General features: G+C 43.6%; 1 protein-coding gene across 1 annotated transcript in view; it reads left to right on the forward strand.

Annotated features, from left to right (window-relative positions):
- Nucleotides 1-26,565, forward strand: part of ARVCF (ARVCF delta catenin family member) — a gene marked incomplete at both ends in the record, with an annotated part of 139,499 nt that overhangs the window by 90,992 nt on the left and 21,942 nt on the right. The window contains 4 exons of the mRNA XM_081338662.1: nt 1,233-1,732; nt 7,473-7,656; nt 24,783-24,900; nt 25,704-25,879. Coding sequence (XP_081194788.1) covers nt 1,233-1,732; nt 7,473-7,656; nt 24,783-24,900; nt 25,704-25,879 — 978 coding nt within the window. The remainder of the gene's footprint in view (nt 1-1,232; nt 1,733-7,472; nt 7,657-24,782; nt 24,901-25,703; nt 25,880-26,565) is intronic.

Genomic DNA, 26,565 nt, shown 5'->3' on the forward strand with positions numbered 1-26,565 from the left:
TCTCTAGGGGTTTGGCAAGATGCACAATTAAACTTGCTGGATTTAAGAAGAAGGAAAGAGTTCGGCTTTTTTGAGCCGGGTTTAAAGCATACACATCTCACTCCGAATGAAGGAGGGAACCTCCATTTAGCTCTACCTGGGCGTTCTTTAGTATTCAGGGAAAGCTTTTTTCGCTTCTTACAAGGAAAAATATTAGTATGAATGTAACATTATTATCTTCTTTTCTGCTGAAGAATGGAAACAGCTCTCCTGCATAAAAGCAGACATAATGGCTGTTGAGACACTGTAAATTGCAGCCTGGGAAACTAATGAATTATACATATTTGCAATAAGGATGTTCCTAAAAGCTTTCTCCGACTCCTTCTCTCCTTCCTTCCTCCTTCCTTTCTTCATTTTTTTTAAAAAAACTTTCCTATTCGTCAAACATCCTGCTTAGTTTATTTCAGGATGTTAAAAAAACCAAGTCCAAACTTATTATTCTGACCCAACCGGATCCTTTGTAAGGTGATGGACTTGGAAGTGACCACCTTTTACATTTTACTGTAGGCTCTGCTAATATAATCCAGGTTTATTCAGGGCACAGAGTCATTTGGAAAGAAAGAAAAAAATAAATAATCTCTCTGCGGTGGGCTTTTGTTGCAACGCTCCGAAGCCAAGAAACGGAAATGCACAAATTTGGCAGGTGGCTGTAGTTTTGTCTTGGCTGGAAAACGTGCCAAAGATGGGCGCTGGGATTCTTGCCTTATTAAGCCGTGGTTCATTTAATCCTGGCTTTGCGTAAGCCATAAAGCCCACTGCAAGGGGCGTCTTTGTCACCAGCTGTGAAACTGGGAGTTCTCCAATGTTGGGGTTCCGTGACCACCTAAAATAATAACCACATGGAAGGGACAACCTCCCATCCTAGATAACTATATCAGACAGGCTTCTCGCTGTTCGTGAGCAAGCTGGTGGCTCTGGCAATGATCTAGCTGGGCATGTATAAGCCAGGTTGGTAAGGATCATGGTCAGGACAGGATCTTGGTCAAGACATGCTCCATGGAGACAGATTAGTTTCCATCCGTTGCTTTTTGTCCTGCCTTCCAGTGCTTTGGAGAATAGCTTGACTCCCTCTTCTTTGGGGCAGCCCCTGAGATACTGGAACACTGCTATCATGTCCCCCCTCACCCTTCTCTTCATTAAACTAGATGCTAAAATAAACAACTCATCCTCTACTGTGGTTGCTTTCTCGACAGGAGTTATGAGGATCCCATCGAGAGCGAAATCGTCAACGAGCGGATCCCATACTTGCACGGCAGCTACGCGGCGCCTTTGGCGCAGCCCGAGAGGGGCAGCATGGCTAGCATTGACCGCCTGGGCAAGCGCTCCCCCTCCATTGACAGCATCCGCAAAGACCCCCGGTGGCGTGATCCGGATCTGCCCGAAGTCATCGCCATGCTCAGCCACCCCATTGATCCCGTGAAATCGAACGCCGCTGCCTACCTCCAGCACCTCTGCTACGAGAATGATAAGATCAAGAAGGACGTGAGGCATCTCAAGGGCATTCCCATCCTGGTGGGCCTGCTGGACCATCCTAAGCCTGAGGTCCACCGCAAAGCATGCGGGGCCCTCCGGAACATATCTTATGGGAAGGACAATGAGAACAAAGTGGCCATCAAGAACTGTGATGGGATCCCGGCTTTGATCAGGTTGTTGCGCAAGACGAGTGATATGGAAGTACGAGAACTCATTACAGGTCAGTAGTTGAATCTCCTCCTCCTCCTCCTCTTCCTCCTCCTCCTTCTCCTCCTCCTCCTCTTCTTCTTCTTCTCCTTCTTCTCCTTCTTCTTCTCCTTCTCCATTTCCCTTTCCTCTTCTTTTTCCTTTTCCTCCTTTCAGCCATCCTGGTACCTCCCATCCAACTTCTAAATAGGTCTGATCCTAGATAGCATTTTTGGGAAGAGCTGAGGACGATTCTCACTTGAAAGCTATTGTATGATCTTAAAAGTGCTACTAGTGCCTTCAATTCCACTCACTCCCCAACTTGATCATCAAGAAGTCTCTTCTCCCCTTGAAGAAGCACCACATTCTACTTTGTTTCCACTTCTTAGTGTGCAGTTTTCATGGAGGAACCTCCCTGAAAATTATAATGAAGGCTGCTCTTAACCAGCCAAGTGAATCCAAAGGGGTGAACATCCACAGCCACATTAGGTTTCAGGTCTCACTGGTGGACATGTGAAGTGGTGGTTTTGGAGTTCTCTTCGTGCCTTTTCCTAGATTAGGGGTCTTCAAATTTGGCCCTTTGATGACTTGTGGACCTCAACTCCCAGAATTCCTCAGCCAGGCATGCTGGCTGAGGAATTCTGGGAGTTGAAGTCCACAAGTCATGAAGGGGCCATAGTTCCCCCATGCTGGCTGAGGAATTCTGGGAGTTGAAGTCCACAAGTCATGAAGGGGCCAGAGTTCCCCCATGCTGGCTGAGGAATTCTGGGAGTTGAAGTCCGCAAGTCATGAAGGGGCCAGAGTTCCCCCATGCTGGCTGAGGAATTCTGGGAATTGAAGTCCACAAGTCCTAAAAGGGCCAGGTTTGAAGACCCCTGTCCTAGATTAAAACTGGGGGCGGTGCAGTCAGCAAACTCACACTGTTCCAGGTTACACTGTCAGTCGCCTCAGCCACAATTCATAACATTTTTGTTTATGCCTCAACTTGGACGTGGCCCCCTCAGGTTCCAAGAGAATCTTGTATCTCCGCTGATCGTTCTCTTGATTCTCAGCACGGAGCAGAATGAGAACAAGGAGGCCCTAAAGGAAAGAAAACGGGATTTGAGAAAGCAGCGTATGGCCTGACTTTTCTCCGAGGGATGAAACTAGGTGTGGCATTACAGTTTCCCCGTGGAGATTGGGTTGCGGCAAACTCATTACCCTCCCTTGGAAGAACAGCTGGAGGAACTGAGCATCTTTTCTTTCCCCCTCAGGGTATTTATCGCAGAGTAATTCTTGGGAGAGTTTGAAAGTGCCTCAGAGCTTGGGGGCAAAGGAAGCACCATGTCTGTAGAGCAGAAATGCCACTTCTGGGTCTGCGCTGAATATACAGGCACTCCTTAACCCATGATCGCAGTTGGGTCGTTAAGGGAGGCAGGTCTGATTTTACCACCTTTTGCCCCCCTGTGGTTGGGAAGTGAACCCCTCCCCACGGTCATGGGATCAAAATCTGGCCGCTTGGCAACTGGCTCATATTTATGACGGCCGCAGTGTCCCGAGGTCAGGTGATCCCCTTTTGAGACCTTCCAACAAGCAAAGTCAAGGGGGAAGCCCTTGATTCACTTAACAACCGTGTGACTAACTTAACAACTGCAAAGATTCCCTTAACAATTACGAATAGAATAGAATAGAACAGAACAGAGCAGAACAGAATAGAGAGGAGTGGAGTGGAGTGGAGTGGAGTGGAGTGGAATGGAATGGAATGGAATGGAATGGAATGGAATGGAATAGAATAGAATAGAATAGAATAGAATAGAATAGAATAGAATAGAATAGAATAGAATAGAATAGAATAGAATAGAATAGAATAGAATAGAATAGAATAGAAATAAGGAATTAGAATAGAATAGAATAGAACAGAACAGAACAGAACAGAATAGAGAGGAGTGGAGTGGAGTGGAGTGGAGTGGAGTGGAGTGGAGTGGAGTGGAATGGAATGGAATAGAATAGAATAGAATAGAATAGAATAGAATAGAATAGAATAGAATAGAATAGAATAGAAAATATGGAATAGAATAGAATAGAATAGAATAGAATAGAATAGAATAGAATAGAATAGAATAGAATAGAATAGAATAGAATAGAATAGAATAGAATAATGGAATGAAGAATAGAATAGAATAGAATAGAATAGAATAGAATAGAATAGAATAGAATAGAATAGAATAGAATAGAATAGAATAGAATAGAATAGAATAGAATAGAATAGAATAGAATCCGGAAGGGACCTTGGAGGTCTTCTAGTCCAGCCCCCTGCTCAAGCAGGAGAACCTATACCGTCTCAGACAAGTGTCTATCCAGCCTCTTCTTAAAAACCTCCAGTGATGGAGCACCCATGATTTCTGGAGGCAACTTCTGTTCCACTGGTTAATTGTCCTCACTGTCAGGAAGTTTCTCCTTAATTCCAGGTTGCTTCTCTCCTTGATCAGTTTCCAACCATTGTTTCTCGTCCTTCCCTCTGGTGCTTTGCTGACCCCCTCTACCTTGTGGCAGCCCCTCAAATACTGGAAGACTGCTGTCATGTCTCCCCTATTTCTTCTTTTCTTTAGACTAGCCAAACCCAAGTCCTGCAGCCGTTCTTCGTATGTTTTAGTCTCCAGACCTTGGATCATCTTAGTTGCTCTTCTCTGAATTAGTATGACCAACTTGGTTTCTTGACAGTCTCCTCTATCTCAGTGTGTGTTGACTGACCTATTTAACAAAAACAATGACTTCACACCCTTCTTATGCCAAGCAACATTTATAAACGTGGTTTGTTAAACAAACCCTAGTGAGATGGCTTGAACATTCCCTAAGCCGACCTACAAGTTATTTATGCATTTGGAAAGTGACCACTTGTTTCTCTACCTTGCCAAAAAAAAAAGCATTGATCAAATCGATCTTCCAAGCGATTTGATAGGTTATTTTAATTGTTGTGAGTCTCCACAGCACATTACAAAGGCAAACATTTGGATAAATCTTTTCATTCCCGGCCCTGCAAATTGAATTATTTACACAAATTGAATATAGAATGCAGCATCTCCTCGTTCTCAAATTGTGTTTGGCAATTACAATCTTCAAATAATAATCATAATAACCTTGTGGGGTTTTTTTTGTTAGTGTTTTTTTTGCTCCTGAATTTGAGGCTTGCAGTAGTTGGTTTTGAAATGCATTGGGTTGGAAATGTTCGGCCCTTTACGATAACTGCCTGGGAAGAAATCAAAGATAATTGGCTGGTTGGTGAGCGCAGACTGATTTTTTGTGCATTTCTTGAGAACTAATCTGTGTGACGCTGAGCCAGCAGCAGCAATAGTTTTTTCCCCCCCAATTCTTGTCATCTCACCATTCACTGGCCAGAGAATAACAGAATAACAAATGGAAGGGACCTTGGAGATCTTCTAGTCCAACCCCCTGCTCAAGCAGGAGACCCCATACCATTCCAGACAAGTGGCTGTCCAATCTCTTCTTGAAAGCCTCCAGGGATGGAGCATACACAACTTTTGGAGGCAAGCCGTTCCACTGATCAATTGTTCTCATTGTCAGGAAATCTCTCCTTATTTCTAGATCAAGATACTCTCCTTGATGAATAGAATAGAATAGAATAGAATAGAATAGAATAGAATAGAATAGAATAGAATAGAATAGAATAGAATAGAATAGAATAGAATAGAATAGAATAGAATAGAATAGAATAGAATAGGAATAGAATAGGAATAGGAATAGGAAAGAATAGAATAGAATAGAATAGAATAGAATAGAATAGAATAGAATAGAATAGAATAGAATAGAATAGAATAGAATAGAATAGAATAGAATAGATTGTAGACTGGAATAGATTATAGAATGGAACGGAACGGAACAGAACAGAACAGAACAGAACAGAACAGAACAGAACAGAATAGAATAGAATAGAATAGAATAGAATAATAGAGTTGGAAGGGACCTTGGAGGTCTTCTAGTCCAACTCCCTGCTTAGGCAGGAAACCCTATACCAGGCACGCTGGCTGAGGAGTTCTGGGAGTTGAAGTCCACAAGTCATAAAAGGGCCAAGTTTGAAGACCCCTGCTTTACAGCTTCACACCAGAATGTCCACAGCATTTCATCCTGCTTGCCCCCGTCTTCTGTCTCCTGCTTTCTCCATCTTGGAGGTGACGGCTCGGACAATCTCTTGACATTTGGCCCATTAGCTGGATCTCTCCGAAGGGATCAGGTTTGAAGGCAGATTCCATCTCAAAGTTCCAGAGCAGGGGTGTAAAAACTGCTAGCCTGCGGGCCAGATGCATCATGGCAAAACTGCACGCTGGCTGAGGAATTCTGGGAGTTGAAGTCCACAAGTCATAAAAGGGCCACGTTTGAAGACCCCTGCTTTACAGCTTCACACCAGAATGTCCACAGCATTTCATCCTGCTTGCCCCCATCTTCTGTCTCCTGCTTTCTCCATCTTGGAGGTGATTGGACCGAGATAAGTTTTAAATCAGGAGTCGCTAACCCCTGGTACTGGGCTGCGGCATGCCAGCAACCGGTCTTCACAAACAAGCAAAGTCCCATAGGTGGGATGCAGGCAGCACACAAAACCACACACCCTCCGGTCCATGGAAAAACCTCTCTTCATGCAACCGGTCCCTGGGGCCCACAAGGTTGGGGATCTCTGTTTTAAATCATCCAAGATCTGTTTGCCTTGTCTAGCTCTGGAGCTGAAGTGCCACTTAAAGCGGTTGGGCAGTTGAAGATAAAATTCCTGTGGGGACATGTTTGTTTTAATGATACTCCTGAAAGGATGGAATGCGGTTGCCCTGTGGATGAGGGAAGGTGTTGAATCCTAAATATAAATTCCAATCCAGAGTAGGAAATGGTTCCATTCAGGAACTTTTCTTTCCCAATTGTTTGGGGGAAATGTGAGTTTTGATAAAAGGGAATATTTGTAGCTCAGGGTTCAACTGTGGGGTTGAACTTGGTGTTTACTGAGTTTGGTGGTTTTCTTGCAGATGTTTCATTATCCAAATAGGGAACATCATCAGTGTTAGAAGGGGGTGGAATTTATGGAGAGGAGGAAGGGGAGGGAAGGAAGGAAGGAAGGAAGGAAGGAAGGAAGGAAGGAAGGACTATAGGGTCCTTGGTGCTTTCTGAGCTTGGTGGTTTTCTTGCAGATGTTTCATTACCAAACTAGGGAACATCATCAGTGCTAGAAGGGGGTGGGTTTGTGGAGAAAAGGAGGACTGTAGGGTCTTGGGTGCTCTCTCAGCTTGATTGTTTGCTTGAAAACATCATCATCATCATCAGTGTCGTTTCCTTTTTGGCATTTTGATTGCTTTTGATTGTCTCTCTCTTGAGTGGTATGTAGATGTTGTTTATCTCTACGTGCCTGTTGATGGCCAATTTGCCTGAGTGCCCAAAGGACTGTTCTCTTTGGATCACAATGTTAGAATCACATTACATTCCATTTGCAACTCTGACCCACACTGCAAACCTAGAGCCAGTTGAATCTAAGTGGTTAAGGCACCAAACTAGAATTTGGGAGATCCTGAATTCAAATCCTCGCTTTGCCATGAAAGCCAACTGACAACTCTCAACTCAACCCACCTCACAGGATTGTTGTGGGGAAAAATAAAGAGGAGCAAGGTGTGTTGGATGTGTTTGCCACCTTGACTTATTTGTCAAAATAATAAAGATGGGAAACAAAACAAACACATAAGCCTATATAGTGGTTTCTGGACATTTCTATTGACTATTTTTTTCACTCTTTCCTCCTACTCAAGGCACCCTTTGGAACCTGTCATCTTACGAACCCCTCAAAATGGTGATCATTAACCACGGTCTTCAGACGCTGACCAATGAGGTCATCATCCCTCATTCGGGGTGGGAGAATGAGCCAAACGAAGATTCGAAGCCTAGAGATGCGGAATGGAGTACAGTCTTCAAGAACACGTCGGGATGTTTGAGGTGAGAAAGGGGGTCCATACAATGTCTCCATGGGCCAAAGGGAGGGAAACAAAGCAGAAATTGCCTTCAGCTGCACAGGTGGGTGCTGGTGTCTGTGCTTGTAGAGCAACAGTCTTGCTGTCATCAATCCAACTAGCAAACCCAACAAAAGGGATCCTGAAGGCAATTACATCCCAGCGGGCAAAAACTTTATTGGGTACAGCATCTCAGAACCGAAGAAGCGAAATCAGCGCTGAGTTTTCCCGTGCGAAAGCTTGCTTGGTTAAAAGATAAATTCCCACACCCCCATCCCCTGGGTATTCACACTGTCCAATAGTACTATTTCTTTTTGTTTATCTATCTATCTATCTATCTATCTATCTATCTATCTATCTATCTATCTATCTATCTATCTATCTATCATCTATCTATCTATCTATCTATCTATCTATCTATCCCAGAGGTCCCCAACCTTTTGGGCACCAGGGACCAGTTCCATGGAGAGAGGTTTTTCGTGGACCGGTGGATGTGTGGTTTCGTCTGCTGCCTGCATCCCACGGATGGGGCTTTGCTTGTTTGTGCGGATTGGTTGCTGGCATGCCATGGACCGGTACCGGTCCATGGACCGGGGGATTGGTGACCCCTGATCTATCCTATCATTTATCTCTATATATCTCTGTCCATTCTCTATCCATTCATCCATCTCTTTTATACATATCAATCTCTGTCACATGTCTGTCTGTCTATCCACCATCTGTCTCTACCTATCTATCTCCGTTCTCTATCCATTCATCCAGCTCTTATTATAAATCCATCAATCTCTGTCTATCCATATCTGTCTGTCTGTCTGTCTGTCTTATCATATCCATCCATCCATCATACTGCATTTTTTTTGGGCCTTTGAACCAACCAGCAGCATGTCTGGGTATGTGCAGCAAGAAATAGAGTGGTGCTAGTAGAGGGGGGGACATTGACCTCATTTTGAGACATTCTGTTTTACATTTGATCAGTTTTTAGGCCGATATAAATAAAGCAGAGAAAATGAAATGAATCACTCAGCATGTACTTTATGTGCTTCTGTAACTCGGCATCCAGGCATCCTATAATAATAGAGATTTGTAAATGCTGACGGAGAAGTGACAAATGTTGATTCATCATCCATGCAAGAAACAAATAGATGGGTATTTTTAATTTCTTCTTGAACAGAGACAAATTCCCGGTGGGGGGAAAAATAAGTGAAAAGCCACAGAAAAACAAAAGAAAGTGGGAAAAAGGAATGGAATAAATACATATAAATGTACACATCACAGTATAATCGTGAAAAGAAGGACTAGGGGAGAGAGGACTGCAGTGTTCCAATATTTGAGGGGCTTCCACAAAGAAGAGGGCGGGGGGGGGTCAACTGATTTTCCAAAGCACCTGAAGTGGGAACAAGAAGCAATGGATGGAAACTAATCAAGGAGAGAAGCAACCTAGAACTAAGGAGGAATTTCCTGACAGTGAGAACAATTAAATCAGTGGAACTGCTTGCCTCCAGAAGTTGTGGGTGCTCCATCACTGGAGGCTTTTCAGAAGAAATTGGACAAACCATTTGTTTGAAACGGTATAGGGTTTTCCGGCCTGAGGAAGGGGTTGGACTAGAAGACCTCCGAGGTCCCTTCCAACTTGGTTATTCTGCTAATTCCTCCCCCATCTGCATTGCTACTTTTCTTTTTAAAAATATTATTGTTGCCATTGCAGTTGGGTAAACTTGACACCAAGGTGAGGGGCTGACGTGAACATTCCAAAGTCCTGCAATCCCTGAGAACTGGCTCTCGTGCAACTTTTAACACCTTGCCAAACTTAAGCATGCTATTTTTGGCCTCCTGTTGCTGAATGCTAAAGGCTTCCTAAATAGGCACGTTCCTAGCATAGCAAAAGCAGCTTATATTGTGAGATCCTGAGTGCCTTTTGCTTTGGGACAAATTAATGTTCACTCAGAGAGATTTTCCTAGGATTGGGAGGTGGGATTAGGCAGCCGTCCTTCTCTCCTCCCCCCCCCCGCCATTCCTGGAGCAACACCTGAAAATTTGGCCCTGAAAAACTGCCGACCAACTTCTTGAAGAGGCTACAGCCACGCCCGAATAAGAAAATTTGCCCACCAGCAAAGATTAGCAAAAATGTTTAAAAATATGTCAGATAGACGTTGGAAACGTAAACATAAGTCAGGTACTTATCATCATGTATGGTAGACGTGTTAAAGCAAAGAGGTAGTGGACAAAATACATGCTTGGCAAGAAAAGATGTTGGGAAAACATGTAGATTTTAAACATGTAGATGTTAAATGTTGAACTTTTTTTATTTATTTTATTTAGTTATATTTATATACCGCCCTATTCCCTGAGGACTCAGGGCGGTTTACAGGGAATTAAAAATCCAAAATACAAAAATTAAGAACCAAATTAAAAAATATTAAATTGACCCTGTAGTCGATTAAAAAGAACCCCAAATTAAAATTTCTCCTCAGCCTGGGCCCGAGAGCTCGAAGAGCCAGGTCTTCAGGCCCCGGCGGAATGATCGGAGGTCGGGGGCAGTTCTCAGCTCCACCGGCAGCTGGTTCCAGAGGGCAGGCGCTCCCACCGAGAAGGCCCTATCCCTGGGTGTCACCCGCCGGCAATCTCTTACCGGCGGGACCCTGAGCAGACCCTCCCTGTGGGAGCGCACTGGGCGAAGGGCGTTTGATGCCGGCAGCAGGTGTTCCCTCAGATATCCCGGACCCAGGCCATGTAGGGCTTTATTAGGTTATTATGCCAGAAAAGATTGATAAACAAAGTCTATATTTGATTTTACACGTGATAACAGCGGCAAGTATCACATTTGCACAATATTGGGGAAAGGAAGAATTACCATCAGAGGAAGAAATAATTTAAAAAAATATTAGAATGTGCAGAAATGGACAGACTTACTCTGACGTTGAAAGAAAAAGAAGAAACAGAATACTTTCAAACTTGGGACTTGTTTTATCAATGGCTGGAGAAAAGAATAAAGGATTAGGAATTAAATTTGTACCGTATTTTCTGGCGTATAAGATGACTTTTTAACCCATGAAAATCTTCTCAAAAGTCAGGGGTTGTCTTATACACCGGGTGCTGAAACTTTAGCGACAGGGCTGGCTGGAAAACCTGGAGCGGATCTCCCATTTGGTCTGCGCAGGGAAAGCTTTAGAGTGAATTAGGAAAAGTTTAATCCACTTGCACTGTTTTATGTTTACATGTTTGATGACAAACAGCCTTATGTTTATAAGTGACAGTTTTCCTACTAAGTACCTGCATGTCATAAGCATTTGAATTAAAATTACCATATTAAAATCAAATCTGATGTTTTTTAATTTTTATTTGTTGTGCGTTGGAAGAGGGGTAGTCTTATACGGCGAGTATAGCCCAAACCCTATAATTTAACAGCAAATGTAGGGGGTCGTCTTATACGCCCAGTCATCTTATATGCCGGAAAATACGGTATTAGTGAATGATAAACTCAGACAACACGTTCGTTGAACAAGTACTATCGAATTGTATGGGGGAAAAAATAATGTAAAAATTTGCAAAAGGAAAAAAGAGAGAATTTGCAGATGTATGGATTTCAACTTGCAGAATTCTTAGCACTGGCCATCCCAGTAAAAACTTCTTAGGAGTTCGAAGCCCACTCATCACAAGATGGAGAAACACCACTGTGTTATATTTGCATATTTGGGCTCCATTGTGGCCGTAAGTCAAGGACTACTTTCAGATTCAAATCGAAGAAGATTTCCAGGAGATCGAGAGAGCTGGCAAAAATTCTGCATTTCTCCTTCGGCTGGAGAAACCTTTGCGTACAGCTGATTTAAAAAAAATGTTTTCTTTCTGGATTTGGTTTCCAAGTCTCTTCCAATTTTTCGGCTTTTACGAGGAGGGCTAATAGTTCAGACCAAGCTAATGAAAGGAACTGTATTAAATCTTCTCCAGGCTGGAGAGAACTCCGGCCCCGTTTCCATCGATTAATACAGGCCTACCGGATCTCTTGTTCACTCCCATGCTTGGACTTTCCAGCCCAGCAGCTAGTCCTGGGAATCGCTTCGTAAAGGCAGAAAGTAATGAAGACCGTTCGACGGTGCCTCGTTGCTGGAATAATCATTAATCCCCAAAGGAAGACACAGCCTTCCGTGTAGGATCCAGGCATAGCAAAAAAATTTTTTAGACCGATGCACCAGGTTTGCTCGGAGTGAGCGAGCAAATCATTAGAAGTGACCTTTTTTGCTTTCTGAATTTAGAGCTCTGGTTCCTACAGATGGTTAAGGAACTCAGGAATAGATTGGATTATTCCTCCCATTGCAGGATTTTGTGCTGGCCTCCAACAGAACCAGGTGATCAACTGCAAAAAAGGAATCTGCCCATTTCCTTGCATAGCAGAGGATAGAACAGAACAGAATAGAGGAATGGAGAATGGAATGGAATGGAATTAGGATAGGATAGGATAGGATAGGATAGGATAGGATAGGATAGGATAGGATAGGATAGGATAGGATAGGATAGGATAGGATAGGATAGGAATGGAATGGAATTAGAATAGAATTAGAAATAGAAATAGAATAGAATAGAATAGAATTAGAATTAGCATAGAATAGAATAGAATAGAATAGAATAGAATAGAATAGAATAGAATAGAATAGAATAGAATAGAATAGAATAGAATAGAATAGAATAGAATAGAATAGAATAGAATAGAATAGAATAGAATAGGAATTGGAAGGGACCTTAGAAGGGTAAAAATTATCTTTAAACTTCAGGAGGGCAGATTCTGATGGAAAGTTAGGGTAAGGTAACCATGGGACATTGGAATGATAACTAACTGTAGCTGAATAACACAAGAAGATAGCTAACTTCCTTTGGCTGTTTGTCTGAAGATGTTTTAGTATTCTTGGCACTCGCTAAACTTGGGTGTTGGCTTCTAGACGTTTCATTACCCAACTAGATAACATCATCAGTGCTAATGAGTGTGTGGTTTGCTTCCTCTTTATGTGCTGTCAGAGAAAACCTAGGAGAGCCAGGGGGGTCAATCAGGAATGTCTGGAATCATTATATATGCTCAAAGAGGGCAAAGTCTGACTCCCTTTGAATGCCATTGAACCTTATTTAGCCCAGCTCAGGAACAAACTGCCTGACTGGGAAGATTCCTGTATAACAGGCAGAAGCAATAAAGTGGCTAATTGCACTCTTCATGTGAGAATGTTGTTGTTTGCGCCTGACACTTTCCCTGCCGATGTCTGTGGTTCTCTCCTTGGCTGGAGAAGGCCATAGGAGAAAATCAAGTGAAACGCCTACCACGTTTCTCCTTGGAAGGGGAAAACCACAGCCACTAACGCTGACGACGTTACCTGGTTGGGTAATGAAACGTCTGCAAGGAAACCAGCAAGCTCAGAGAGCATCCAAGGAACACCAACCCTGAGCTGCCAATATTCTCTCCTATTGGAAGATACTTTAATTTGGATTTTGCCTTGAATTAGAAAGGCCTTGGCCACAGGTCTGCAACCCGCGGCTCCTGAGCTGCATGCGGCTCTTTCAGCCGTCTCCTGCAGCTCCTGGTCCTCTGCCATGTGCAGTCCCTCCCAAAAAAAAGTGGGACTAAAAAAGTTCAACCAATCAATTCAAATATGCAGGGTAGGTGCATATCTCGCCTTGGCTCCACTCTTCAGTCAAACCCTATTCTGCGCATGCGTGCATGTACGCGCATGCGCACACATTTTTTGTGGCTCCCAGTTTTTCCTTTTGTGAGGGAACCGGTTCCGAGTGGCTCTTTCACTGTTTCAGGTTGCTGACCCCTGGCCTTGGCGATCCCTTCTAGTGCTCTGATTTTCCAGCTATCATAGGGTTTCCTGTGGATGGATATAATCCTGATGGCATCTTGAGTAAAACTGAACATAGTTGGCTGATCTTCCGGCCCACTTCTTTACGGTTTGTCCCTGTGACTAGTGCATGAGGAGTAATATTCTCTGTAAGAACTCCAGATTGTCAGATCTGTTAGTGTTGATGTTCCTGTGGTGTGATAAATAAATGCTTCCCTCCGCTGTGAATCTCTAAACATGCCACCAACATGGTGGACACCAGCTGAGAATAAATTTTGCAGTCATATGTTTGTCCTTTACACAGGTGCCAGCATAGCATTGGAGCTAAAAACCCAAGGTTTAGTGAAGAATAGTAAAGATAAACATACAAGTTGCTTTGAAGCTTAGGATAAACAAAATATATATAGTTCTTTTGGGCCTTGCTGGAGACTTCCTTTCTCTTTTGATCACGGAGGAGAAAAGCTTGGATACAATTAAGTAGGGAAACCGGAGCTGATTTTCAAAGCTCAAGGTTGCTAAGACCATGTTCTCCATAACTTATTGATGGCGCTTCACAGCACGTGTGTACAACTCACAACAGCAGCTGCTGCCGTTCCAGAACGCACAATTTTTTAATTCCGTCGCCAGCCTAATAATGGCTTTGGTCAGCTAGGTGGCAATATCTAACTGACCTTTGCTTGATTTTGAAAAGCTAAGTAGGATCAGAGTTGGTTATTTCCTGGAGTTGAGATCTCAGAAACACTCAAGGGCTATGGAGACTGAGAAAACAAGGAAAAGCCATTTCTTTAATGTCGCCAAAAGTGTTGTGTGTGTGTGTGTGTGTGTGTGTGTGTGTGTGTGTGTGTGTGTGTGTTTTGTCCCAGAAGAACTATAGCTTTTTATTTTTCACTCCTTGTCAGGCATGAAGGGTGAGGTCCATAAATGAAGGTTCACAATGAAGCTGATTTATTGCTAAAAGCCTACCCACAGCCATCTTCTCAACTAGAGGTCAGCACCCGATTAGAGTTAGATAAGGGTCAATGGAATTCAACAGGGGTTGTGGTAACGTAGGGATGCTAGGCTGATGCCTCTTTTGACTCTGCTCCCACCTTCTGCCATTCCTATTCCTACAGTGACCACCCTCTTTGAGATGGGAGAGTGGAGCAGAAAAGAGCTGCTGTGGCTTGGGATGTGGTAGAGCTAAACCACACAATTTCTACCCACATGTATTTTGCAATCCAGGTCAATCCTGGTCTATGGTTTCTTCACCTTGTCAGGAGAAATCCCACCGCTTTCTGTTGTCTTTCTGCTAACCGGCTGAAGATCTTTCCCTATGAAAGCTACCAAATCAAGATTCACATTTGGGGCAAATATCCCACACGTCCTGATTCTGTTGAGTAGAGAACCGGCATTGTTGTACCCAACTTTCTAACCACTACGTTAGGTGGCCATCTGAAGCCAATGTGGAAATGTTCAGTATAGCCCTAACCTGTTTTTTCCCCTTTCTTTCTGCTGTCCTTGATTACATTGACCTCCAAAATCTTGCTAGAACCCCACATAGATTCTTCTCGAACCCTTTATTGGGTTGGAATACATTCAGACAACCGAATGTACTAGTAACTAGACTCTAAATGTGAACACAGCCCACATATTTCGGTTTCCCAAAATACACCTGAAGGAGTGTGGTGGAATGAGTCTGGATTCCCAGGAGGGAAGGGCTGCTTCTCAGAGGGCCAAGAGGCAGCAAATGTGGAGTGTTTGATAGACAGGGAGAGAGCAAACTACTCTGGCAAACTACAGTTCACAGAGTAGATCTATAGTTATTGCAGACAATTGCTTTAGTCTGGCAAGATTCTGTCTACAGGTAAATAAAAGAAACTACTCTGAAGTCATTATCATTCTCGGCGATAAGGAGCCCGACAAGGAGAATCTGAATTAACTTTCCATTCTTCTCAAACCTCCACTGCACCTCCCTGTTGTTCTAAGGCTTTTGCATCCTGAGCAACCCACCTCTTTTGTGCCCCTGTAGAAACCCCTTGAGTTCAACATAAAGCCTTCCCTGCTAAATAGCCATAAATTATGCATCGTTTTTAACCGCAAAGTCACGGCCCTGTTCCACCCAGCCTTTTGATGCTTCTTGACTAACTTTGAAAGGTACATTAAAGGAGATTTGGTCTGTATTTCACCTTGGGGCACTACAGGGCAAAGGGGAACAAGGCTGTTCTCTCTTGATTCTCGGAGGCACCCAAGGATAAGCTCTCCCGATGCCAGGCTGAAAGCTTCAACTCTCCTAGACCAGGGCTTTTCAACCAGTGATACGGGTACCACCTGTGGTACATTGGCACCTGGCAGGTGGTATGCGACCATCCTAGAAAAGTGGTAGCGGGGGAAGGGAATGAGCTGAACCGGTGGCAGCACCGCACAAGCTTGAGCAAAAGATGGCTGGAGCTGCAGGGCTGTCAGGGCTCAGCGGAAGCGCCAGGCTCAGCACTTTTTGGGGACTGTCAGGGCTCAGCAGAAGCGCCAGGGTCAGCACCAGGCTCCATCTGGAGCTCAGCGCTGACCCTGGCGCTTCTGAGCCCAGAAGAAGCGCCAATCAGCTGGAATGTTGCAGCATCTCCAGGGTCTTGTGATTTACATTCAGATGCTTGGCAACTGATTCATATTTATGACGGTCACAGTGTCCCAGGGTCATGTGACATGACCAAAACCTGCTGCAACCACCCAGCTGACAGGGGGAATAAAAACCAAACACCCCCCACCCCACCCCCGCTGCCAATCCTCAACAGAAATGCTCACAACAATGCAAACCTTGGACAGGAAAAAGAACGCCGCCAGGCAGGCAGGCAGGCAGGTGTCTCGCTCGGCTGTGGCTTGTGGGGGCACTTTTTTCAGTGCCATTGTAACTTCAAACAGTCACGAAGCGAACTGTTGTAAGTCGAGGACTGCCTGTACTTCATCACTTTTTTCTTTTTCCTTTTTTTTTTTTGGTCAAGTTTTTATTTATTTATTTATTTGATTTGTATACCGCCCTTCTCCCTAAGGACTCAGGGCGGTGAACAGTGACATAAATGTCAAAATGCACAAATACAGAAAATTGAAAATAAATTAAGCCCTACTGGCCAAATGTAGAAGATAAATTAAAACCACAATTAAAATTAAACCCCTCAGACCAGACCGGATTGCTTAAATAGATATGTTTTTAGATCGCGTCGGAAGGAGCGAAGGTCGGGAGCCCTCCGGAGCTCAACCGGTAAATGGTTCCATAGGTCAGGCACCTTGCTAGGCGACCGGTGGTCCTGGGATGATGCCCTATCCTAAAAGTGGTACAATGGGGGGAAAGGTTGAAAAGCCCTGCCCTAGACTAGTAGTTAGAGCAGGTGTGTGATTGCCGAAGTCACATCCTGCAGCTGCGGGAGACATTTTGAAGGACTGCTGCTCCGTTGGAAGGACGGTTGTGTTCTCAAGGTCATTCTGAGAAGCTAGGAGAGTGATGTCACCGGAAAAGGCAGAGACAATTCTTTCCAGCCTGCGTCTCCGTTTCGAATGGAAATGAGAAACAAAAGCGCTTCTCTGGGTTCACTTTGAAACCTGCCTCCAAAGGGCCGAACGCTGCTGCCAATTTTATTTTATTTTATTTTATTTTATTTTTAGCGAAAGATGGCTAAATTTCAACGGCACGGTTTCGGGCATTTTTGAGGGCTTCACGTGTGTGTGTGTGTGTGTGTGTGCGCGCGCGTGTGCGTGTGTATTCAAAAGGTTGAGATGCTCAGAAAAGTCTTGCTTCTCTTTTTACTTTTAAGCCTAGCCAAAAGAAGAAGGAAGGGAAGGGAGGAGAGGAGAGGAGAGGAGGAAAGGAAAAGAAAGGAAAAAGAGAAAGGAAAGAGAGGGAGGGAGGGAGGGGGAAGGAGGGAAGAGAAGGAAGGAAAGGAAGGAAGAAAAGGGAAGGAAGGAAGGAAGGAAGGAAGGAGAAGAAAGAAAAGGGAAGAATGGAAAAGAAAGAAAGGGAAGAAGAGAATGAAGGAAGGAAAGGTAAGGAAAAGGAAGGGAGGGAGGAAGGGGAAGGAAGAAAAGGGAAAAAGGAAAGGAAGGAAGGAAGGAGAGGGAAGAAGAGAATGAAGGAAGGGAAGGGAAGGGAAAGGGAAAGGAAAGAAGGAAGGAAGGAGAGGGGAAGAAGAGAATGAAGAAAGGGAAGGGAAGGAGAAGGAAGAAAAGGGAAGAATGGGAAAAAAGGAAGGAAGGGGAAGGAGAGGAAGAAAAGAAAGGATAGAAGAGGAAAGAAGGGAAGGAAGGATCCGATCCAGCCAACATCCCACCCCTGTCTTCTCCAACGCAACTGGCCTTCAGCCTCTCTCCATTCCACCAGGTGACAAAAAAGAGAGACCCCATTCGCGCTCGCTGCGTTGTGACAAACACGCCTGGCATCTTGAGCCCCAGAGCAGCCTTTCAAAGCAAACTAAAAATGCCAGAGCGGAGCCGGCATCCACTCCTCCCCCTCCCCCACCCCACTCCCCTCCCCCGTCAGCCATTCCTTCCCAGGCGGGGGTCTCTGAGCTGCCCAACAAGGCGGGAGAGCCAGCGTAGGTCTTGGAGGAAGGTTGAGTTTCAAAGGCGCCTTTGAAGATTCGAAACCAGGGGTTTTTTTAGGGGGGTGGGTGTCCTCCGAGCTCTCAAATAGCAAAAGGGGGAAAGAGACCCTCGCAAGGTGGCAGGTAGCCCTCAATTTATGACCACGGTTGTGCCCCAAACCCCCAGTTACTGAGCAAGTCAGTTGTGCCGCCATCGTTCAGAGAATTGCTGCCGTTGTTACGTTAGTAATAATAAACCTTTATTGTCAAAGTACCACATGTGTACATTGAGATTAGCTGAGCCTCCCCCCCCCGTGCTCTCTCCCCCCAACACACAAGTGACAACAAACCCTCCATCCCACCACACTATGTGAACCAACTAAACCACACACCGGCTTCCCAAGTCAATCCTGCATAAGATTATGTCCTATTTAGAAGCCTAACAGCCCACGGATAAAAGCTATTTTTCAGCCTGTTGGTACGGCTGGCTATATTCCTATATCTCCTACCGGATGTAACACAATTGTTAAGCGAACCTGGCTTCTCCACGGACTTTGCATGTCAGAAGGTCGCAAAACGGGATCACGTGACACCCCCCCCCCCAGGACCGTGCAACGGTCATAATGACAGCCATTGGTCTGGAATGGTATAGGGCAGGGGTAGGCAACCTTGGCTCTTTTATGACTCGTGGACTTCAACTCCCAGAATTCCTGAGCCAGCCATGCTGAGGGGAAAGGGAGAGGTTTCCATGCTGAGCCATGGTGGCTCAGGAATTCTGGGAGTTGAAGTCCACGAGTCATGAAGGGGCCAAGGTTGCCTGCTCGTGGTATAGGGTTTTCCTGCCTGAGCAGAGGGTTGGACTAGAAGACCTCCAAGGTCCCATCCAACTCTGTTATTTTGTTATTCTTTATTTATGCCAAGAGCTCACTATATGGGTGAGTCCATAACAATACATAGAATTCAACTCCCAGAATTCCCCAGTCAGCATCTTAAAATGTGGACTGCTGGCTGGGGAATTCTGGGAGTTGAAATCTATGAATGCTGGTTGGGGAATTCTGGGAATTTGACGTCCACACATCTTAAAGCGGTTAAGTTTGAGAAACACCGATCATTTGAAAAAGTGCATAGCAGCACTGAAAAACAGCCGTTTTCAAAACATGCACGGTTCTTCTTCCAATGAATGTACTGTACATTTTATTAATTAGTCAATCTTAAGAATCTTTTTCACTGTACTTAAAAGACTTACAAAGCCTCTTGTTTGCGATACACCAAATGTTTGTGCCGTGCTGGTGGGCCTTATCACATGCCCAACACAACAAGACATGACCATTACAAAAAACAGTAATTTAGCCTTTCAAGTTGTGTACATAACTCTAATAAATAAATAAAATAAATAACACGACTACAGGAGATAGCAGAAGTCTACCGTGGTATCATTCCGTGTTACCCACAACGAAGCAGGGTTTGGCTGTATTGCTTAAAATGTATATCTTCCCTTCGTATCTATGGATGATCAGGGAACGGTAACATCCAAAGTAACAATTTAAACATAAAAGCAACCAGGCAGAAAACATCAATAAACCCAACCACCAAATTGCTATGGGGGAAGAAAAAAAAAGCAATTTGCAACACAACGTTGACCAAATTGCAATATTTATGGTAATTATATATCGGTGGATTCAGCTAACAACCCTGTCTGAATCTTCACGTGGTTGGGGTTTTTTTCCCCCCCAGTAGAAAATCATCAGGGAAGAGTTGATCCAATCTGGAGACTTAAAAGATACGTTGGGGGCAGTGTGTCCTTAAGCAAGGAGTCACAAAGCTCAGAAGCAGCTCTCAAAGAAATTCTTCTAAACTGGGCCAGATAGTAGATAGAGGGCATTTACTTGATTTCCCAGCAAAAGCACTTCTGATGTTAGAAAGATAAAAGAGGCGTCTTCTGGAGATCTTCAAATCTGACCAGCCTAGTAAGGGTCAATCCTACTGTTAGGCTTTGGCCCAGAATATATGTTTAATTGCAAGTTGCAGGATACATCGGAGGGATGGACAGAGGGAGGGAGAAAAAAGGGAAGGAGGGAAATATGAGGGAGGGAGAAAAAAGGAAGAGAGGGAAGGAGGAAGGGAGGAGGAAGGAGGGAAAGTAGGGAGGGAAGGAAGGATGGAAGAAGGTATTTGGTAAAAGAGGGAAGGGGAGGGAGGGAGGGAGGAAGGAAATAAAGAGAGAAGAAAGGAGGAATAAGAACAAAGGGAAAGAAGTAAAGAGAAGAAAGGAGGGATAAGAATGAAGGGAAAGAAGTAAAGAGAAGAAAGGAGGGATAAGAACAAAGGGAAAGAAGTAAAGAAGAAAGGAGGGATAAGAACAAAGGGAAAGAAGTAAAGAGAGAAGAAAGGAAGGATAAGAACAAAGGGAAAGAAGTAAAGAAGAAAGGAGGGATAAGAACAAAGGGAAAGTAGAGAAGAAAGGAGGGATAAGAACAAAAGGAAAGAAGTAAAGAGAGAAGAAAGGGATAAGAACAAAGGGAAAAGTAAAGAGAAGAAAGGAGGGATAAGAAAAAGGGAAAGAAGTAAAGAAGAAAGGAGGGATAAGAACAAAAGGAAAGAAGTAAAGAAGAAAGGAGGGATAAGAACAAAAGGAAAGAAGTAAAGAAGAAAGGAGGGATAAGAACAAAGGGAAAGAAGTAAAGAGAGAAGAAAGGGATAAGAACAAAGGGAAAAGTAAAGAGAAGAAAGGAGGGATAAGAAAAAGGGAAAGAAGTAAAGAAGAAAGGAGGGATAAGAACAAAAGGAAAGAAGTAAAGAAGAAAGGAGGGATAAGAACAAAAGGAAAGAAGTAAAGAAGAAAGGAGGGATAAGAACAAAGGGAAAGAAGTAAAGAGAGAAGAAAGGGATAAGAACAAAGGGAAAAGTAAAGAGAAGAAAGGAGGGATAAGAACAAAGGGAAAGAAATAAAGAGGGAAGGGAGGGAGAGAGGATAAGAAGGGAAGATATAAAGGGAGGGAGGGATGAAGGAAGGAAGGAAGTTTTGCAAAATACATTAAATGGGTTAAATCCAAGTCAGCTTGTTTATTCTGGCAAATAATGATTTTTTTTTAAAGAGAGAGAGAGAGAGAGAGAGAGAAGCCAAACACAAAACAGGATCTGAAGTTGGCTGCTGAAATCAAGTGACCATGCACAAGTGGCGATCCATCTAGTAAAATGTGCGAGTGTATCGCTGCGTGACTTCTTTTTCCTCGGCTAATTTTAAGCAGAAGTCTTTGCTGCAAATCCAAGGTGACACAGGATTACTGGGAGATGAAAGTTTTCCAGTCCTCGGAAGTGCTCCAGTGCTGAATTCAGTATTCAAATCTTGCTTGATGGTATGAATCCATATCTGGCTATAGGGCTAGAGAAGACAGTTAGTTGTCTAAGGAGCCAAGATGGCAGATTGGCTTATCTTCGTCATGTCAACATTGTAAGGGTGGAATTTGTGGACAGATATAAAACCAGTCCTACAATAGCTGCCCTTTTCTAAGAGGGCAGCTTCACAAGTATGAATATGCACAAGGATCCATGATTTTGGGCCCTGAACATTTTATCCGTTGATAAGATTTGGGAATTAAGAAGCCATGAAAATAATTTCAGGTTTTGAGTGGTTATCTTGGGGGTGAATCCGGTGGTAATAATAATAATAATAATAAGTTGGAAGGGACCTTGGAGGTCATCTAGTCCAACCCCCTGCTCAGGCAGGAAACCCTATACCATTTCAGGCAAATGGCTGTCCAGTCTCTTCTTAAAAACTTCCAGTGTTGGAGCATTCACCACTTCTGGAGGCAGGTTGTTCCACTGGTTAATTGTTCTAACTGTCAGGAAGTTTCTCCTTAGTTCTAGGTTGCTTCTCGCCTTGACTAGTTTCCATCCATTGCTTCTTGTCCTGCTTTCAGGTGCTTTGGAGAATAGCTTGGCTCCCTCCTCTTTGGGGCAGCCCCTGAGATATTGGAACACTGCTATCATGTCACCCCTCACCCTTCTCTTCATTAAACTACACATACCCAATTCCAGCAACCCTTCCCTATATGTTTTAGCCTCCAGTCCCCCAATCATCTTTGTTGCTCTTCTCTGTACTCTTTCTAGAGTCTCAACATCTTTTTTACATCGTGGTGACCAAAACTGTATGCAGTATTCCAGGTGTGGCCTTACCAAGGCATTGTAAAGTGGTATTACTGTAGTACTTCACGTGATCTTGATTCTGTCCCTCTGTTAATGCAGCCTAGCACTGTGTTGGCTTTTTTGGCAGCTGCAGCACACTGCTGGCTCATATTGAAGTGACTGTCCACTAGGACTCCAAGATCTCTCTCACAGTTACTACTATCGAGTAAGGTACCACCTATACCACAGGTCTGCAACCTGCGGCTCCGGAGCCGCATGCGGCTCTTTCAGCCATCTCCTGCGGCTCCCAGTCCTCTGCCATGTGCAGTCCCCCCCCCCCAAAAAAAAAAGTGGGACTAAAAAAGTTCAATCAATTCAAATATGCAGGGTAGGTGCATATCTCGCCTTGGCTCCCCTCTTCAGTCAAACCCTGTTCTGCACATGCGTGCATGTACGCACATGCACACACATTTTTTGCGGCTCCCAGTTTTTCCTTTTGTGAGGGAACCGGTTCCGAGTGGCTCTTTCACTGTTTCAGGTTGCTGAGCCCTGACCTATACTATACCTGGTGGTGGTGGTGGGAAGCTGAATTATCTCATTGTCTGTCCCCAAAGGTGCCTTTTTTTTTTCAAGAGGCAACTGGACTTTTCGTTGTTTTCCTTGAAAACGTTTCGCTTCGAAAGAACTAAAGAAGCTTCTCGGAGGAGAGGCGAAACGTCTTCAAGGAAAACAAAGGAAGTCCAGTTGCCTTTTGAAGAACAAACAAACAAATAAAAAAGCACATTTGGGACAGCCGTGACCTGGAAGACTGAGAATCTGCATAGATATCTCATTGTCTCTTGCACAAATCGACATCTAATCGTGTCACTTCACAAACGAGGAGAGAACGTTACATTATTGAAAAGTTGAAGAAGTTATTACCCTTGGCAGGATTCAAGCAGAGGGATGTACTGAGCGCTCCTCGGTTAAATTTCGGGGAATAAATTGTTTTTTCCCCCAAATATATATTTCTGTGATTTTTATGGATTCGATGAAGTTTGCCCTGGGGTTTTCCACTTCTTCTCTTTTGTCATCTAATTAGAACATTAATTCCAATGCTTACTAATGTACGATAATAAAAACCAGCGTTCACATCGCTTTCCTGAAGCATTAATATCTTCCCCCCCCCCAAATTGGATGTTTCCAGAAGTGCATTGGCCTAAACGATCCACTTAAAATTCTCTTCCAAAGAGGTGACAGAAAATTAGCAAGGCGGGAATTGTTTCAAGGAAGTAATCTGATCATTTCTTCATTAAAATTCTGTTCGGTTTCCCAATGAAGGACGGAGGATTCAGAACCGGAGACAATTAAAATGTACACTGGAAAGACTTTTTTTTTTTTAAAAAAAGGAGGGGGAGGGAGGCCAAAATTGCACACAGCTGCAGGTGGTTTACAAAATAAATAAATAATAATAATAATAACCTCTCTCCCCTTCCTTCAAGCTTTAAATAAATAAGCTGCATTTCTTTTCAAGCTATTTGGAAGTGGCTATCATGGTGACGGCTTCAAAGTATCACCCAGATATATTTGGCTTTCTGGTTTACATTTTGTAAAGAGGCTCAGCTAATTAGCTTTAGTTAATTGCTGTGTGTCTTTAATGGGGCTTAACTTTTCCTTTTGCGCACCGGCAATCCTCTTAGTCTGTTCACAAATATTAACTGAAGCCGGATCAGATGGAAAGTAAAATAAAAGATTTTGTCCTTCTCAGAGTCATTACACTGGTGGGAACTGATTGCCGAACGACAAGCAGACGCACTTTAGGAAAATTTCAAATCAGATATTTTTCTCCCCCGGTTTACCAAATGACAACTACAGGAATTGAAATTATGCGTGAAAAATGCAGGGTTTTTTTTCTTTTTAAAGATGTATTTTTCCCCAGTTATACAGGTAGTCCTCAATTTACAACACCAAGTTGAGTCCAAAATTTCTGTTGCTCAGCGAAATAGTTGTTAAGTGAATTTTGGCCCATTTTACGTCCTTTCTTGCCACGGTTGCTAAGTGAAACACTGCAGTTGTTCATTTCGCCGGGACCTGAAAACTTGGCTCTTCAAGCTGTCTGGCCCAGACTGAGGGGTTTTAATTTTTAATTGGGTTTTAGTTTTAAATTTCAGGGACTTGAATTAACTCATTGTTTTAACGGATTTTAATTTTTGTATGTTATGCTTTTAATTTTTCCTGTAAACCGCCCTGAGTCCTACGGGAATAGGGCGGTATATAAATGTAATAAAATAAATAAATAAAAATAATAAATAAAGTTAGTAATGCGGTTGTTGCAACTAGGGGGATGCTGCAAAGTGTGGGGGAAAAAGGACCTAAGCCACTTTTTTACAGCGCTGCTGCAACTTTGAACGGTTACTAAATGAACTGTTATAAATTGAGGACTATCTCTACCGCTTTGGCGAAAAGGATGACCTTTTTTTTTAAAAAAAAAAAAGGTTGACTGCTTGAAAACGGTTATTGTCTTGGCGCCTGTAATGGGTGCCCTTAAAGGGCGAACTTGCTTGTTTGATTGGAAAGCTGCTGGCAAGTCAGGTGACATGGTTATTATTGTTGTTGTTGTTGTTTTTATTATATTGCAGGAATGTAAGTTCAGATGGCGCTGAAGCTCGACGAAGACTCCGAGAATGCGACGGTTTGGTAGATGCTCTTCTCCATGCTTTGCAGTCGGCAGTGGGGAAAAAAGATACGGATAACAAGGTAATCCCGGGGCTGCACGTCTGAAAGTGAATTGTAGTTTGCAGAAGAAAGCCTGGTTTTTATTACATGAGGATTTAACCTTTTTAAAAGATATTTTTGACCTGGAGGAATAGAATAGAATAGAATAGAATAGAATAGAATAGAATAGAATAGAATAGAATAGAATAGAATAGAATAGAATAGAATAGAATAGAATAGAATAGAATAGAATAGAATAGAATAGAATAGAATTAGAGCAGAATAGAATAGAATAGAATAGAATAGAATAGAATAGAATAGAATAGAATAGAATAGAATAGAATAGAATAAGAGCAGAATAGAATAGAATAGAATAGAATAGAATAGAATAGAATAGAATAGAATAGAATAGAATAGAATAGAATAGAATAGAATAGAATAGAATAGAATAGAATAGGACCTTGGAGGTCTTCTAGTCCAGCCCCCTGCTCAAGCAGGGAGGGAGGGGTTGGGGAGAGGGGGGGAGGAGGGGGGGTTTGTATTCAAAAATGTATTTTAAAACTTTTCAATTAAAAAAAAAAGCAGGAGACCCTGTACAATTTGAGACAAGTGAGTGTCTAGCCTGTTCTCAAAAATCTCCAGTGATGGAGCGCCCAGGATTTCTGAAGGCCAGCTGTTCCACTGGTTGATTGTCCTCCCCTGTTGGGAAGTTTCTCCTTAATAGTGAGCGAAGGCTGTGACCCCTGACTTTTTCAAAGCTTTTGCAGCATCTCTGAAGACTTCTGTGATGGTTCTCTGACGTCTTCTTGCCTTCTTTCTCTTGGGGAAACCGCACCTCGCTTCAGTCGGTGGAGAATTGTGTCTGCATCATGAGGAACCTCTCCTACCACGTCCACAAAGAAGTTCCAGGCGCCGACAAATTCCGAGAATTAGAAAGTAACCAGCTGGGCAGTTTTGGAGGAACTCATAAGAAAAAGAAAGATGACGCAGGCTGCTTCGGTGGGAAAAAGGCCAAAGGTATGTGTCCCCCTAATATCTTCGGAAGGATGAAGTAGGTGGCACCCAGTCTGTATTCTCATTGCAACCCTGGTTGAACCTAAGCCAGATTTCTTTCCAATATGGTGCCCTCCAGTTGCCTTGGGCTTCCAAGTCCCAGAATCCCAAGCGAGCTAGCCTGATCAGGGATGCTGTGTGTTGCATTTCACTAACCTCTTAGAACCTCTTCTTATTCCTATTCCTGACTGGCATCGCAAGCTGTGAACAGCCTGATTTTACTGGAGCAGGCTAATAGAATCTCTGAAGCTCAGGGTTTTGAACGGCGGTGACTGAGCGGGGAGGTTTGTTTGCACACATTTCATGACCCAACTAAGTAACATCATCAGTATGAAGGAGGGTGGGATTTGCTGCCTGTTTACACATGCTAGCTCTGAACTTGGTGGTAGGTTGATGCTTCCTTACCCGACTAGATCACGTCATCAGTACTAGTGGATGTAGTTTTCTCCTACCAAAACTCTTTGGTTTTCTCCTACCAAGGAGAGAACCACATCCCCACCAACCCCTGGCAGGGCAAGCCATTGTGTATAAAGAGGGAGCAAACCCTTCTAGCACTGATGAATTTACCTAGTTGGGTCATGAAACATCTGCAAGCTAAGAGAGCACCAAATACCCTACAGTCTTTCTCCTCCTCCTCTTCCTCCTCCTCCTCCT

Source organism: Vipera berus (assembly GCF_964194415.1).
Source record: "Vipera berus genome assembly, chromosome: 14".
NCBI classification, from domain to species: Eukaryota; Metazoa; Chordata; class Lepidosauria; order Squamata; family Viperidae; genus Vipera; species Vipera berus.